This window comes from Myotis yumanensis, unplaced genomic scaffold (assembly GCF_028538775.1).
Source record: "Myotis yumanensis isolate MYYU_CA2020_CCGP unplaced genomic scaffold, mMyoYum1.0.hap1 SCAF_11, whole genome shotgun sequence".
Taxonomy (NCBI): Eukaryota; Metazoa; Chordata; class Mammalia; order Chiroptera; family Vespertilionidae; genus Myotis; species Myotis yumanensis.
Window position 1 is genome coordinate 42,379,184 of NW_027223762.1, and position 15,229 is coordinate 42,394,412.

The 15,229-nt window shown below is 41.6% G+C and overlaps 1 protein-coding gene across 19 annotated transcripts in view; it reads left to right on the plus strand.

Annotated features, from left to right (window-relative positions):
* Positions 1-15,229, plus strand: part of DYSF (dysferlin) — a 200,321-nt gene that overhangs the window by 157,927 nt on the left and 27,165 nt on the right. For all 19 annotated transcript variants that reach the window (XM_070429442.1, XM_070429443.1, XM_070429449.1 and 16 more), the window contains one exon: positions 11,617-11,715. In XM_070429442.1, coding sequence (XP_070285543.1) covers positions 11,617-11,715 — 99 coding nt within the window. The remainder of the gene's footprint in view (positions 1-11,616; positions 11,716-15,229) is intronic.

The following is a 15,229-nucleotide window of genomic DNA, read 5'->3' on the forward strand; positions in this document are numbered from 1 at the left end:
CCAATGTAGGAATCTTTTAAATAACGGACTGTCTCCAACAGGTCCACCAGAAGGGTTGTTCTTTTAGGGAAATGTCCACAGTCTTGGCTCAGTGGATCCTTAATCTTGTGCCTTCAGACCTTAACCCGATGGGTCAGTTTTCTTAGGGTTGGATACATATTTCTTAAGTCAAACTGGTGTTGCCAGTTTATGAGATTGCAGTGAGAGATACTTCTGCTTAGAGGATGTGACCTTGAATAGTGGTCTAGCTGTGGTCTCTCTATAGCAGTGGTTCTCAACCTTGGCTGCACATTAGAATCACCTGGGAATCTTTTTAAAATCCTGATTTCTGGGCCTCATCCTCCGGAAATTCTGTTTCTTTGTTATGGGGTGGGGCCACAACATTAGTAACAAAGAAACAGAATTTCCGGAGGATGAGGCCCAGAAATCAGGATTTTAAAAAGATTCCCAGGTGATTCTAATGTGCAGCCAAGGTTGAGAACCACTGCTCTATAGGCTCAGCAATGGGGAAGCCAAATTGGGATTGGAAATGAGTGAGGAATCAGAATGAGGAGAGAGAATTCAGTGATTTGAAATTTGATGGCAGCTGACCAAGATGGGTGAATACATCTACCTTTACTGGTAACGGTGGGGACAGTTTAGTCCCTAAGCGGGTGCCCCCTCTCCCCTGAAGGTGCCGATGTGACTGTCTCTCAACAGTGAACCCTTACTCCTCTTTCCCTCTGTTTTCAGGACTGACCAGTCCCTTTTTTTTCGCGAACATATTCTTTCTCTAGATGTATGAGTACAATCTACTCACTTAGGGTTAAGGCTCAGTGTAGGAGCCGCTCTTCCCCGTGAGGTGATTTTGCCTCTCCTTGCTTTGAACCACGATGCATTGATTTCCTGGTCTAATTCCCGAAGGACAGACCTATTTCCCTTAATTCCAAGTTTCAGGGGGAATGCCTCATTTCAGCTCATGAGTACTGACAGCCATGTATCCACAGACTTTGAAGCAAAGGTTTTCTGAGCAAAGGAATCAATTACAGGGTGTGGCTCCTAAGTGAGGAGGCGTTTCCAGAGGCATCCAAGGCGGTTTGTCTCATGGTTGCACCTCTGAACTCAAGAGCTCGAGGCAGAATATTTGAAGGTTAACAACGTCAGTGATTTTACCTGTACTTTGGTGTATGTCCGTTGTGCTAATTGGGAAGATACTTATCTTCCTAAAATGGGTTTCTTAAGGACATGTTTTTGGCAATATTGGTTTAGCAAAAATTACTATATGTGCTTGAAAGTTACAAAACTGTACTTCTTTAAAAATATCTCCGGTTCAGATGTGTTGCCAGTGCAGCCTGGCCTCCCCCCACTCCCATTAGTTCTGATTAGGGAGGGTTGATGCCTGTCACTGCGTGTGATCTGGACCTTCCTTTGTGAGTCATTCCTTCGCTCATTTTCTCAGAGCAAATACAAATCGCCCATCAAATGACAAGTGAAGGCACAGGGGAGGCGAGGGGAGGGAAATCAGAGCCGAAATCTGTTAGCTATTTGGAGTAATTGGTTATTTGCTGTGTTTGCTGGTTGGGAAGCAGAGCGCATACTTTACGGTCTCTCCTGTTACGGGGGCTGGAGTCACCCGCCGATATTAGATCCTTGTTGCCGGAGCCCTTGGCTCATGGCGCCTTTCCCCTGCTTGGCATTCCTGTGGTCTCCTCGGGGGTGCACCCCTCCTCCCTGGATGCACACTGCAGGGGGGACAGCCCGGGGTGAAACTTGTCTGGCAAACTCCAGGGCCTCATCAGGCAGGAGGAGGCCCCAGTCCCCTCCAACCATTGGTCCTTGCCTCCGTCTCCACCCTGCCATGCTCCCCTCTTCCCGAGAGGCCTTTCCCCTGGTCCATGAGGGACCTGTCTTCCCACCCAGAGAAAAAAGGTTCTTCTCTTCCCAGAGGGAAAGTCTCAGCTTTCCTTGGAAATCTACAGTCCAAGAAGTTTTCTCTGAGGCCTAATTTAATGCCTTTTTAACCCCTATTGGTCCTGTCACCAGTCCTGTCCCACCCCTGCCCTCTATCTTGGGTCAGAACAGTGCTTGGAACTCGCTGCTGAGCACCGGTCCTCCTGAGGATGCTCAGTGAAGCTTACTAACCCACCCAGTGTCTTCAACACCGCTCTTACATTCACGGAGGCGTGGGGAAACCATACTGAATTAACAGCAAGTTCAAAATATAAGTATTTAAAAAGTAATGTGATTTTTTTGTGTATGGAAACACACACAGTAACTAGGAAGTCGGTTGACTTTGGCACATAGTAGGTGCCCCCAAAATATTTTTAAAATTGAATTTAAGATAGTTAAGATTAGTGTCTTTAGTTTGATGAATGCTTCTGCAGTTCTGGGAAGGCCTTCAAAAAGAGTTTTTCTCTGAAGCAGATTGTTGGAACTCTTGTTAAGCAAAATTGTCTACATAAGCAGAATGAAGGTAAGGTAAGCTTTGGCCCAGGCCCTATTGGAATCATCTCAGATTCTGAATTAGTGATGTCTCATTGCTTTCTTCCTAAGTTTGAAGACTGATGGGATCCTTTTCATTCAACCTACTGGATAGATTCCATTTTTCTGGGCTTTCTGAATGGGGGTATGTGGTCATGCTGTCCTCCAAGGATCAGGTCATGGACCCATATACCCACCTTAGGCTCCTGAGTTGGGAAAGAGACAGTGAGCTGGGATTTCTCACAGGCTCCCCCATCTGGAACAGGCCAATAGTCAAATTGACCCTTCTCTGCTCACCATCTGCTTGACTTTGCTAGATTTCAGGCACATTTATTCACTGGGCCTTTTGGAAGCAATTCAGCATTTTGGTTAAAGGTCTTCCCTCCCACCTCTGCTGGTCCAGCTTGAAGTAAGAGTAAGCAGAGCAATGATCCCCCTTTGACAGACATGGGGGCAGGACTGTGAAAGTGTCAACAAGAGGTTGAAAGCCCAGTGTTCCACTTGTGGAAATAATTAAGTGATTTTTGTTATGGGTGTGTAGAGTTCTGCTGAATCAACATGGTAGCTGGCTGTGGGCATATGTTTGTGTGGTTTGGGGGGGCATAAGAGGTTTAGTATGCATGGGGCGAGGTAGGTTTGAAACTGGGGTATCTGCATATCTGGGAGTTTGTCTGACCTATATGTAGAAATGAGTACTTGTATGTTACGTCTGTGTTTGTATTAGTGTGCACATGAACAAATAGGCTCAGTTTCTTAAGCCTTAGGACATTAATGAAAGAATTAGAGGAAGCATCGTGCCATTATGTCAGTTATGCAAATGTTAAGCTACGGGGCAGCAGTGTTGGGGATCAAAGTGATGATATTGGCAATGTCAACAAGAGCATTTATCATGGTAAACTTCACTGGTCTCAGAATATCTTTACAGACATTGACTCAGGACCTCACAATAACCCCAGTGTTGGGTTGTTATGTCATTACCATCTTGATGATAATGATCTGTGCTATGAGAGAAATTCCTTTCAACACAGTCTAGATGTCGATCTCTGGGTTGACATAGGCAACGAAGGCCTGCTTAAAATTAAAAAAAATAATGATAATGGACTTCTTTTTTAGAGGTGGGTATATATAGTTCAACGTAGTGACCCAAGGTTTAACATTATAACTTTGGTGATACATACATTTGACCCAGAACTTTTCTCTTTGATTCAAGTGGTCATCACAAGTGCTATGACCCCTCTCCTACACTTTCCTCCCTTCTCAGAAAGGCAGGCTTCGATTATTGTTGTCAGCTTTGCTGCCCATATTCATAAAATGTGTTAGGCCCACCGAATGAAAACGGGAAATTAAACCTTCGGAATGCGCTGTGCTGATTTGGGTCTTCGGAGGGATTAGAGTGCCCATTAGACTGGATCAGGGTTGGAGAAGCATGTCTTTGTTACATGGCTCTGGTTGCTCAGGAACTGAATGTTGGTTATTAGTTGAAATTGGAGAGGCTGCCAGTCCGTGCCTTGATCAGACTTTTTTTGCTTGGCCGGCTGAACGATGAGGAGCCTTGAACCTTGAACATGGGAAAATAAAGTTTTAATGATCAGACTTCTTGCCAAAGCCCAAGATGACACTTCAACAATCAATCCTTTTGCATTTGTTTCTTCCCCCTGCCATGGTCCAAGACTGGATGCCTAGTTATTGCAAAATGAGGTCATGAACACACTTGGAATGAGAAAACATCTGACCCTTTTGGAGCTTTGGGTTATGGGATTACAGTAACATCAGAGGGTTGGTTGGCTTTGGCACATCTGGGTTAAGACCTGGAAGGGCTGTCCTCTTTCCATGGGGCTCATTGTTATGGCTAAGCTAACGTATTCTTGGACTTCCCGAGGAAGGGCAGGAAGAAGCAGGCTTGAGATAATTTCATTGGAAGGCAGATTAGTGAAATGGCAGGAATATTGTTTCTTTTCTTTTTTACATTTTAAAAATCCTCACCCAAGGATATTTTTCCATTGCTTCTAGATAGAGTGGAAGGGAGGGAAGGGAGAGAGAGAGAAAGAGAGAGAGAGAGAGAGAGAGAGAGAGAGAGAGAGAGAGAGAGAGAGAGAGAAACATTGATGTGAGCTCTCTCACATTGATTGGTTGCCTCCTGCATGAGGGGGAATAAACCTGCAACTGAGGTATGTGCCCTTGACCTGGAATTGAACCTTTGACCCTCTTGGTGCTTGGGCTGATGCTCTAACCACTTAGCAAAACCGGCCAGGGCAGGAATGGTATTTTCTTTTTAAAAAAATATATTTTTATTGATTTCAGAGAGGAAGGGAGAGGGAGGGAGAGATAGAAATATCAATATGAGAGAGAATCATTTATTGGCTGCTTCCTGCATGCCCCCTACTGGAGATCGAGCCCCCAACCCCAGCATGTGCCCTGGATTGGAATCGAACCCAGGACCCTTCAATCTGCAGGCCAATGCTCTATTAAGTGAGTCAAACCAGCTAGGGAAGGAATGATATTTTCAAGTCACACCTGTAAGTGTGCTAAAACCTTATTTTTTAATAATTCAATTTAATCTCTCTGTTGAGTCCACATTTTTCCCGATGGCAGAAAAGTTCCGGTATTCTGCAACAGTGAAGATTTAATCTTGGTCAGTTTTGGGCTTTTACTCCTTGTCCTCTCCTTGGGGGCAGCTAAATTCTGTATTGGGCTTCCATCATGTCATGACTTCCACAGGGAGGGACTCCTGGTCACCAGCAGGTGTCCTTTCTGATTTCCACCGATGTCTGAGCACATAGACCACACAGTCTTGTCATATTGGCCATAAGACCTTTTCAGGTTCCCTTGTTCTGTCTCTCTCTTGCCTCACTTTCAAGCCCTTCTGGAGAGCATGGTACAATTTGGCAGCTCTCCCATGAACTGTGGGATCCACAGGAGGTGACAAAGGCAGCCATCTTCTGCCAAATGCTCCATGCCCTAATTCCTCTGGTAATTTCTTGGTGGCTGCTGTTTACCAGATCCCCAAATTTATGGAGGAATATTTTCCATGTATAGCTTTGGGCTAACCTAAAGGGGGAGGGCATGGGGGTGCCTTATCAGACACCATCACAAATCTCTAGTTCTTGCTTCTTTTCCCCCCCTCTACATTTTCATCTCGCCCGTTTCTGGTGGGAAAACTGGCTGGACCAAACATCCTTTTAAACCGATTATTTTAATGGCATGTCATCGGCTTTTGGAAATCTAAAAGCCAAGGATCACCCATCCTCCTGCTAATTAGGCATGCATATATCCATCCACTATTTACTGAACTTCAAATATGTGCCAGGCAGTGTTCTACGTCCTGGGGACACAGTGTTAAAAAGATAAAAATCTCTGCCCTATGGGGAAGGAGACACAATAAACAAAAACCTAAGTAAAATATATGCAATGTCAGATGATGTTGGTTGGTGAGGAGAAAAAGCAAGGAAAGGGGAATAAGACTTGCTGGGAGGGGGTTGTGATTTAAAATATGGTGAGTAGGAGGGTAAAACAGATTACAATTAAGTCAAGACCTGGAGGAGGTGAAGAGGTCACTTATGCATCTAGCATGAGCATAGACTTCCTGCCATGGGAAGAGCATGCAGGTGCTGGAATGTTGAAGGACAAAGAAGGCCACTGTGGCTGGAGCAGCGTGAGTAAGGAAGAAAATTCAAGGACATGAGATCAGGGAGGAGTGAAAGCCTCATCATGACGGACTTGTAACAGTTTTAGCTTTATTCTGAGGGAGTTGGCAAATCATTGGAGGGATTTGTACAGAGAAGTGACGTGTTCCAATGTGTGTGGCTATTGTGTTGAGATAGATCTGGCAGCTAAGGAGGCCAGTAAGAAGACTGATGCAGTAATCCAGATGATGGGGAACTAGAGGACAAGTGGTCTGATTCTGAACCTGTACTGAAGATGACACCAGTAGGATTTGCTGATGGATTGAATGTGGAGCACGAGGAATAGGAGTCCAAGGTGACTGCTTTGTTTTTGGCTTGAACATCTGGAAGGAAGAAGTTGGCATCTATTTACAAGAAGAGGACTGTGGAAGGAGCAGGTGGGTGGGGGAAGATCCGAAATTGGATTCTGGACAAGGTACATTTGAGGAATTTAGTGGCTGTCCAGTGGGATACCTACTGTAGGATATATGTGAAATAGGCAGCTGGAGTTCAGAGGAGTCATCCAGGCTGGGGTTTGTCAATGTATGTGTTATTTGAAGATATAAGACCCAAGGAGAACCCCAAGGGAGTGAAAGTGGTTGGGAGGACTAGAGGTCTGATCAGGGAGGAGCACCGAGACACTCAGATGATCAGAGGGTGAGTGACAAGGAGGAATTAGCAAAGACTTTGAAGGCATGGCCAGTGAGATGGGAGGGTCACTGTGCTCTCTAAGGCAAGGGGAGTGACTGCCTATATCAAATACAGCTACTAGATTGATTATGAGGCCCGAGCGATTGTGACCTTGACAAACATGTTTTGGTAGAGCAGAGAGAATGGAAAACAAGAATTAAAGACAAGTGTAGGCAATTCTTTCTAGAAATTTTTCTGTAAAAGGAAGAAAGAAATGAAGTGGGGGCCAAAAGAGAAAGTGTGGTCAAAGATTTTTTTGTTTTTTAAATAATGGAGAACTAGTGTCACATGATTGAATGCTGATGGGAATGATCTGGTAGAGAGGGAAGTCTGATGATGCAGAAGAGGCTGAGAAGCATCATGGAGTAGTGTCCTCGAGGAGACCAGAAAGCATGCAACCCAGGACATCGGTGCAGGGTTGGCCTTGGGTTGGAGTGCAAGTAGAGCACCCATGGTAATAAGGGGGAAGGCAGGATGTCTAATAATCTTTTTGTTTCAATAGCTTTGCCTACTCTGGACATTTCATATAAATGGAATCATACAATATGTGGTCTTTTGTGATTAACTTCTTTTATTTAGCATAATGTTTTCATGGTTCATCCATGTTGTAGCATGCATCAGTTCTTCATTGTTTTTTATTATCAAATAATATGTCATTGTATGGGTATATTATTTTCTTTATTCATCAGTTGATGGACTGTTTCTGGCAATTTCTAATAGTGCTGCTATGAACAGCAAGTTTTTGTGTGGACAAGCATTTTCTCTTGGAAACCTAAAAGCCAAGGATCACCCAAATTTATCAAATTTGTGCTATTATTTTTCTATTTCACAGGTAAGCTAACTGAGGCAGAGAGGAGTTAAGTAGTTGTGCAGGGTCACACAGAAAGGAGTGGCAGGATTTGAACCCTGCTAGTCTGGCTCCCAAGTCCTACCTCTCAACTACTCTGACTCTGTATAGCCATAGCACGTGAAAATTATTGGCAGAGGCAGCCTCATGTCCATAACCCAAAAGGGAGAATGCCTAATGCTATTAAGCACAATGCTGGCTATTATTTAAACAGTGGTTCTCAACCTTCCTAATGCCACGACCCTTTAATACAGTTCCTCATGTTGTGGTGACCCCCAATTTCATTGTTACAAATTGAACATAATTAAAGCATAGTGATTAATCACAAAAACAATATGTAATTATATATGTGTTTTCTGATGGTCTTAGGCGACCCCTGTGAAAGGGTCATTCGACCCCCAAAGGGGTCGCAACCCACAGGTTGAGAACTGCTGCTTTAAGATATTCTTATGCTAAAAAAGCCTCCTTTAATTCTTAATTCACTGAGAGTTTCATTTAGGAATAACTGAAACATTTTATCACCCCTGCATCTTTTTTGCATGTTATGAATTAGGGGTTGACGAACTTTTTCTTAAATGGACAGATAGTAAATATTTAAAGCCATAGGTAATATTTGAATTATAAAACCAGGTGTCCGGCCAGTGGGCCACAGTTGCCAAATTTCTGTTATAGATGATCAGGTGGGTTTTCTCTCCTTAACTCAGTGATATTGAAGTACTCCTACATTCTGGAATAGTTCAGCTTGACCATGTCAGAGTTATTGCAGTAATCTCTTTGTTAGTATTTTATTTAAGATCTTTACATCTTCATTTAGGAATAGGATCTCTCTCTCTCTCTCTCTCTCTCTCTCTCTCTCTCTCTCCCTCTCCCTCTCTCTCTCCCCCTCTCCCTCTCCCTCTCCCTCTCCCTCTCCCTCTCCCTCTCCCTCTCCCTCTCTCTCTCCTTCTCCCCAAAAATGAATGGGGAAACTTCATCTTGTTTCTATGCTATGGAACAAAGAATGATTTATTAAGACTGATAGGATTTCCCCCCAAAGAAACCATCTTGGCTTGGTGTTTTTTGTTTGTTTGTTTTTTAAGTAGTGTTTTGAGATCTCTTTCACCTTCAGGGTTACTGATTTCTTCATGGTTTCTATTACTTTTGAATCCATTTTAGCAATTTATATTTTTCTAGAAAATCATCTACTTCATCTAGATTTTCCAACGTTTTTTCATTGATTTGGGTATGGTAAATCTCTTAATGTGTCTGTTCTCCTCATAATATCTTTTTATTTTATCTTCCTGATTTCTAATGGTATACCCATTTTTTAATACTAGACTTAATAAATGCTTATTTTATTGATCTTTTAAAATTTTTCTCTGGGGTTTAATTATTAATTGTAATATCCCTTTTCTTTCTACTATATTAATTTCTACTTGTCACTTTCAATTTTTGGTCTTCCCAGTTTTCTCTTTCTTATTTCGTGAGTTATCAGATAATTTATTTTCATTCCTCCTGTATAAAAGCGAAAACATTTAAGACTGAATTTTCCTTTGAGTTCATACTTGGCTACCACTCACAAATTTGGGAACATAGTCCTCTCACTGTTGATATTTTCGATGTATCTGATTTTAGTTGTGGTTTTCTCTTTGACTTAGAAGGGTTTTAAGAGTATGCCTTTAAGTTTATAAAAGTTTGGGATTTTTATTTTTAAATTTCTCATTAGTTTCCAGTTTTATTGCATTATGGTTAGAGAGTGTGATAATAGTTCATGTTTGGACTTTATTGAAATTTGCTTTGTGGCTTTTAATTTTTCTAAGTGCTCCAACGATGCTGGACAAGAAGGTATATTTTCTGTGTTTAGATTACATAATGTTTGTCTATTTAATTGATACTGTTAATGGTATCATTCATATTCTCCGTCTCCATATTCTTTTAAAAAATTTACTTGATTTTTCAAGACTGAGGGAAATGCAATAACTTTTCTGTAACTGTTGTGTTAATGTCATTTTTTCATACAAAACACACTGGTTGTTGCCTATTTATGCCTGACTCTGAGCCTGAGTCATCCATCCAAATCTTTAAGTATCTGGGCTGGAGAAGAAAATAAATACTGAGGAGGAATAAAAAAGCTAAATGAAATTCCATTCTAACCATTTCTACATATATATACATGTGTGTATTTGGGGGGGGTTGTGTATGTGTATTTTGGCATATATATCCCTTGGGCATGTCTATTTAAATATAGTCTTCCATGTGTTGGTCATGTTTGAGTTTGACATGTATGTCTGTATATGTTTATATATCCATAGTATCTTTTTCTTTAAATTGAACTTAAAACATCAGGGCTAAGGTCTGTCTTGCCCTATGCCAGCTTTTTCAAGAGTGGTTACAAGTGAGAAGGCTCTGCTACCTTATGTCTTAACACATCTGACCCTCTTTTCCTCTCTTCTGGCTACAGAAGCTCCTCTTGGTAAGTTGTTCAAAAAGTGGCTCTCTGCAGACCCATCCTTGCTCCGATACCCGCTCTCTGTGCTGTGTGTCTGGGAACTGCATTCTGGCCACACAGAGGGTGTTAGGGCCATACGTTGAGGATGGATGAGATGCTGAGAACCTCATTCCACCCTTTCCCCATGGTGCCCGTTCAGGTTCCTGCAGCCTTTCTTCAGCTTGTGCTCACCCTTAATATGCCAGAACTCAAAGGACTGACTGAGCATTGGTTTAAAACAGCGGTTCTCAACCTGTATGTCGTGACCCCTTTGGGGGTTGAACGACCCTTTCACAGGGGTCGCCTAAATACATCCTGCATATCAGATATTTACATTACGATTCATAACAGTAGCAACATTACAGTTATGAAGTAGCAATGAAAATAATTTTATGGTTGGGGGTCACCACAACATGAGGAACTGTATTAAAGGGTCGCGGCATTAGGAAGGTTGAGAACCACTGGTTTAAAGAGAGCCAGTAACCTTTCTAGACACTCGATGGTAGACATTCAGTTCGTTTTATAGAATCAGAGGCGGGTCCTGGGAGATCTCCTGACTCACCCCCTCATATGGAGGAGGAAAGTGAGTCCCAGATGGGCTATCCTTACACTTTGTCCTTGGCCTTCCCACTGAACCGGTGAGCTCTAATGGCAGTCACAGGCACAGACCAAGTGCCCGGCCCCTGGAGATTTTGTGCGGAGGCCTGGGGAAGAGTGACCACCCCACCTACAAGAGCTAAAAGGTCGTGTAGGCACAGCGTGTGCAGGAGGAGTTAAAAGTGGAGAGACCTGTGTGTACCATACATAACAGGCTTGTCTACCTTTCCTTACAAGTGTGAGTACATGGAGGAAGGACAGGGCAGAGAGCGGGTTGTCACAGCCTTCCTTTCTTCTCACCTAATTTCTCTCAGGTAGCATAGTGTTTTTTGAACAAAAGACACTTAGTGTTTATTGATTTTCAAGGATTTGACCTTGATTTGACCTTGGGGGAGGCCGAGTTCTGGTATTTGATGCTTTCTCTTTTTTTGCTGGAGTGGGGGCAGGTGCAGGATAGCTCTTTGGGGGTCTGAGTTACCCTGGGTCTACTGCATTATATTTATAAATAAGACATTATTGACATTTCCCCCAAAGAGTTACCCTATGTACCATCACATTTTAGCCTCAGGTGATTTATGCCCACTTCCCAGAAGGAAAAGGGAGACCCGAGAGCTTAACAGATCCACACAATGAATGGGGGACAGGGCCCAGGCTAGAGCTTCTGCCTCTTCATGCACCAAGCAGGTATTCAAACCCTTTTTTTCCCCAGTCTGTGCAGTCTTGGCCCCCCTGGAGGGTCAGGAAGTTCCAGCTCTCTGCTCCCCTAAACTCACCCCAGCAGGGCTGCTTTGAAGTCCCGGCCAACCTGTAGGCCTTGCCAGCTGTTCAATCCAGAAGGACCTTGCTCGGCAAGTTCTGTTTCTGAAATGATGAGTGTCTTTCTACCTGCTCAGGAGGAGGAGTTCATCGATTGGTGGAGCAAATTCTATGCCTCGATCGGGGAGAGGGAAAAGTGTGGCTCCTACTTGGAGAAGGACTTTGACACTCTAAAGGTGAGGCCTCTCTAATGTTCTCTTCTGTCCGTTAGCCCTGGGCACATGTGATGGGCACGGGAGACACAACAGAAAGAGAATATATGTATATTTATGTTTGTCTCCTCATTTGGTACCTGAAGGCTGAAGAATCTGGATAAACTAATTGAGGTAAGAAAGGTCACCAGATATTTAGAGCAAGAAGTCACTGTGGGCGGGGATGACCCAGAAAGTGTTTTTGGAAGAATGCTAGAAAGTACTGAAGTATTTATGGGTGAAACGATGTTTGAGATTTGTTTTAAGATGCTAAAAAAAAAAAATAATAGTAAGGGGGAAGATGGATGGTATGGGTGGCCCTCTGATAGATTTTCAAAATATTAAAAATTATTGAGATTGCAAAATGTTGAAAATTGTTAAAGCTTAGAGATGGGTTCTTAGGGATTTGTTATACTGTTCTGTATCTATTGAAGACATTTGAATTTTTCTATAATAAAATTTTGTGTCAAAGGAAAAAAAGAAAGTCAGCTTAAGAATGTTGCTGTGATTACCCTATACCTACAATTGGGACAGAAATTACCCAGTAAATATAAAAATAAGGTCAACTCTCTTTCTGTGGAAAGAAGAAAAGAAGCCCACCCACCCAAACAAACAAACAAAAAGCCAAGGATGAGTCAGAGAAATTCTGGTATTTTGAGGAAATTCCACAAATACAATTACACTTTAAAAAATAGGCTACTTTTGAAAAAGATAACCAGAGGTGATTCAGAATCACTTCCCAAAGGAGTCGTGTAGTGTCCTGGAGAGGGTTGCCACATACAGAATTGCAGGTAAGCATGCTTCAAATGTTTCATGAGACATACTTACCTAGCAATTATTTTTTATTTATTTGAAATACAAATTTAACTGGGTGTCCTATATGTCCACTTGCTATATCTGGTCGCCATATTTATAGAAGGACTGCAAAGGCTGTCAGACACATGGGAGAGGCCCATGGAGCACCCTACAGGGTCTTGATGACTGGGACTTGAGGCTAGTTGGCAGGGTGAGTGGCTGGGGCGTCCAGGCAACTCTGCTGACTGAAAGCTTTGGGGTGTACTCTGGAGGGCGCTTTCACAAGGCGTCAAGAATTGCCTGATACAGTGGAGGCTTATGGGCGAATTGTGTCTGAGACCTGGATGCACAGAGATGAGGCCCAGGCAGCAAGCTCTTCATTGACTTGGTAGTTGGGTATGTGAGGTTGGGCAAAGAGACAGAATATTTGTGTACCAGGAAAAAAGGTTCGACACTTTAGGTCTGGCATGTTTTTACTGTAGCCTTGTCAAGAAATGAGAAAAACCAAGTAAGAATGAGAGCTCCTGCCAGGGTGGCCCATTATGTTGCCCCCCCCCCTTTGCTGCTCCCTCAGATGCCGGATGCTGAATTGGCACCAGGCCTCCAGCTTGACCTCTCTGAGATCTCTGACAGTATCCAAGAGAAAATGGGCTCTCTGGAAGTATGCACTCAACATGTTACTGGAGGGAAAAACAGATGTGAACGAACACTGGGCCTTTAAGGATAAGTAAATAGAAGAAAACCACCACCACCAACATGAGACTGAAAAATAGCCTGCAGCAATATGGAGAGAATGGATACACAGTGGGCAAAAAGAAAAATATATTTTGGTAATCATCAGCATGGGGGAAAAACAACAACTCATAGTCTTAATAGCAAAAGATAGAGAACAAAAGATACAGCAAGAAAGCATAAAAAAAATCCCAATCATCATAGGAAAACACAATAGAAAAAGAATAAAATATATTCATTTTCCTAATACATAAAAATAAATTAAACATATCTATTAAGTGATAAGAATTCTTAGAATATACCAGAAGTCAAAGACATGTACTATCGTTCAAAGACATGTCTAAAGCAGTAAAACGTAGAATGGTGAAAAGTAAATATTTTGGCAAACAAAATAAGATCAGTGCAAACAAAAGAGAAAGGGATAGAATTTAAAGTGAAAAGCAAAGGAAACAAAATGGAGTATTTTATAGAAATAAAATATGTACATCTGAATGAAAGAAATTCCCAAATATGTTTGCATAGAACAATAAATCTTAGAAATACTTAAAGCAAAAATGATAGGAATATATAAACTAAATTAAAATTGCAGTGGGGATTTTAATGTACCTCTCTCCTAGACAGATGAAGCAGGAAATAAATAAGGAAATAAAATATATGAATAACAAAGTAAATGTTTTTAAGCTACATTAAAAGTAGCTTTATAATAGAGAATAAGAATAATTAAAAAATAAAGAATACATTTTTTCCTAATGCTCAGAGAACACTTACAAAATTTGATCATATATTAGTTTAGTAGTATGTTACCAAAAGCAGAAATCATACAAGACAGATTAAAATGTAATAAGACGAGAAATAAATAACAAAAGTTTAAACAAAAAGACCAACCACTTGGAAATTTAAAAAGTATTTTATTGGAACTTCCAGTATGAACATGGCTGCATACGTCAGCATTTTTCCCCCTTTCTTCTGGAAATCATTCAAACCCACAAACTCCATTTTCAGTAAAAGTTGGAAACAAATAAAATTTGCAGACTCCAAAATACATGTAAGGGTTGTCCAAAGGCAACTGAGATTGGGTAGAAGCCACTCGGCAGTAAATTAAGAGAAGGTGCATGGAAATGATGAAAGGTCATAGTGGTAGCAGATCTCAGGAAACCCTGACTTCCTAATAAAAGAATGCTGATAACTATTTGAAACAGGTTATAAGTACATGGGGGCTTATTATCTCTTCTCTTTACTGTTGTGTGTGCTTGAAATTTTCATAACAAATAGTTAAAAAATATAGTTCCTGAAATTGAGGTTTAACCATAAAATATAAAAGTTATATCCCTTGTTCACCACAATGGATATGGGAACTTGGAAGACAGGCTCAGGCTGGTTACAAAAGCCTTATAGAGCCTGCTTGGTTCACAGAAGCTGAGAAGGTAGAGCTACACAAGAATCACACAGATGGGCCGTATTTGCAGGAAGCTGTCTGCATCTGTGGCGAAACAAAAGAAATAATTCATCTAGGAAAATCCAACACATTTAGTGACAAGTAATAATAAAAGAAATAACACAGCATTAATTTTAAAATGCTATGAAAAAAGGAAGAGAAAATTTAAATCATAACTTAACCAAAAGAAGAAGATATGTACCCGCCAAAAAAAGTTTGCCAAGGAGCAGACAAGGTGACATATTTTGCTATAAACTTCTTAGAAATAGGCAGTCAGAATACAAAGCAGAAATGAAAAAAACTCAAGGGATCGAGATGAGAAGAGATGAAATATGAGCTGATAAGATTCAGGAAAGGAAGAGAAGGAAACACAAAGGAGCCCACTTTGGAAAACACGGTAAGGGGCATAGAGGACAGAAATGGTGAAAGTAAGCACAAGGAAATGGAAATAAAGAAAGAGTTATAAAAAAAAAAAGAAAAAATGACATATAGACGCAGGGAAAGGAGATCCAACATTTGCATAATTGGAGCTTCAGA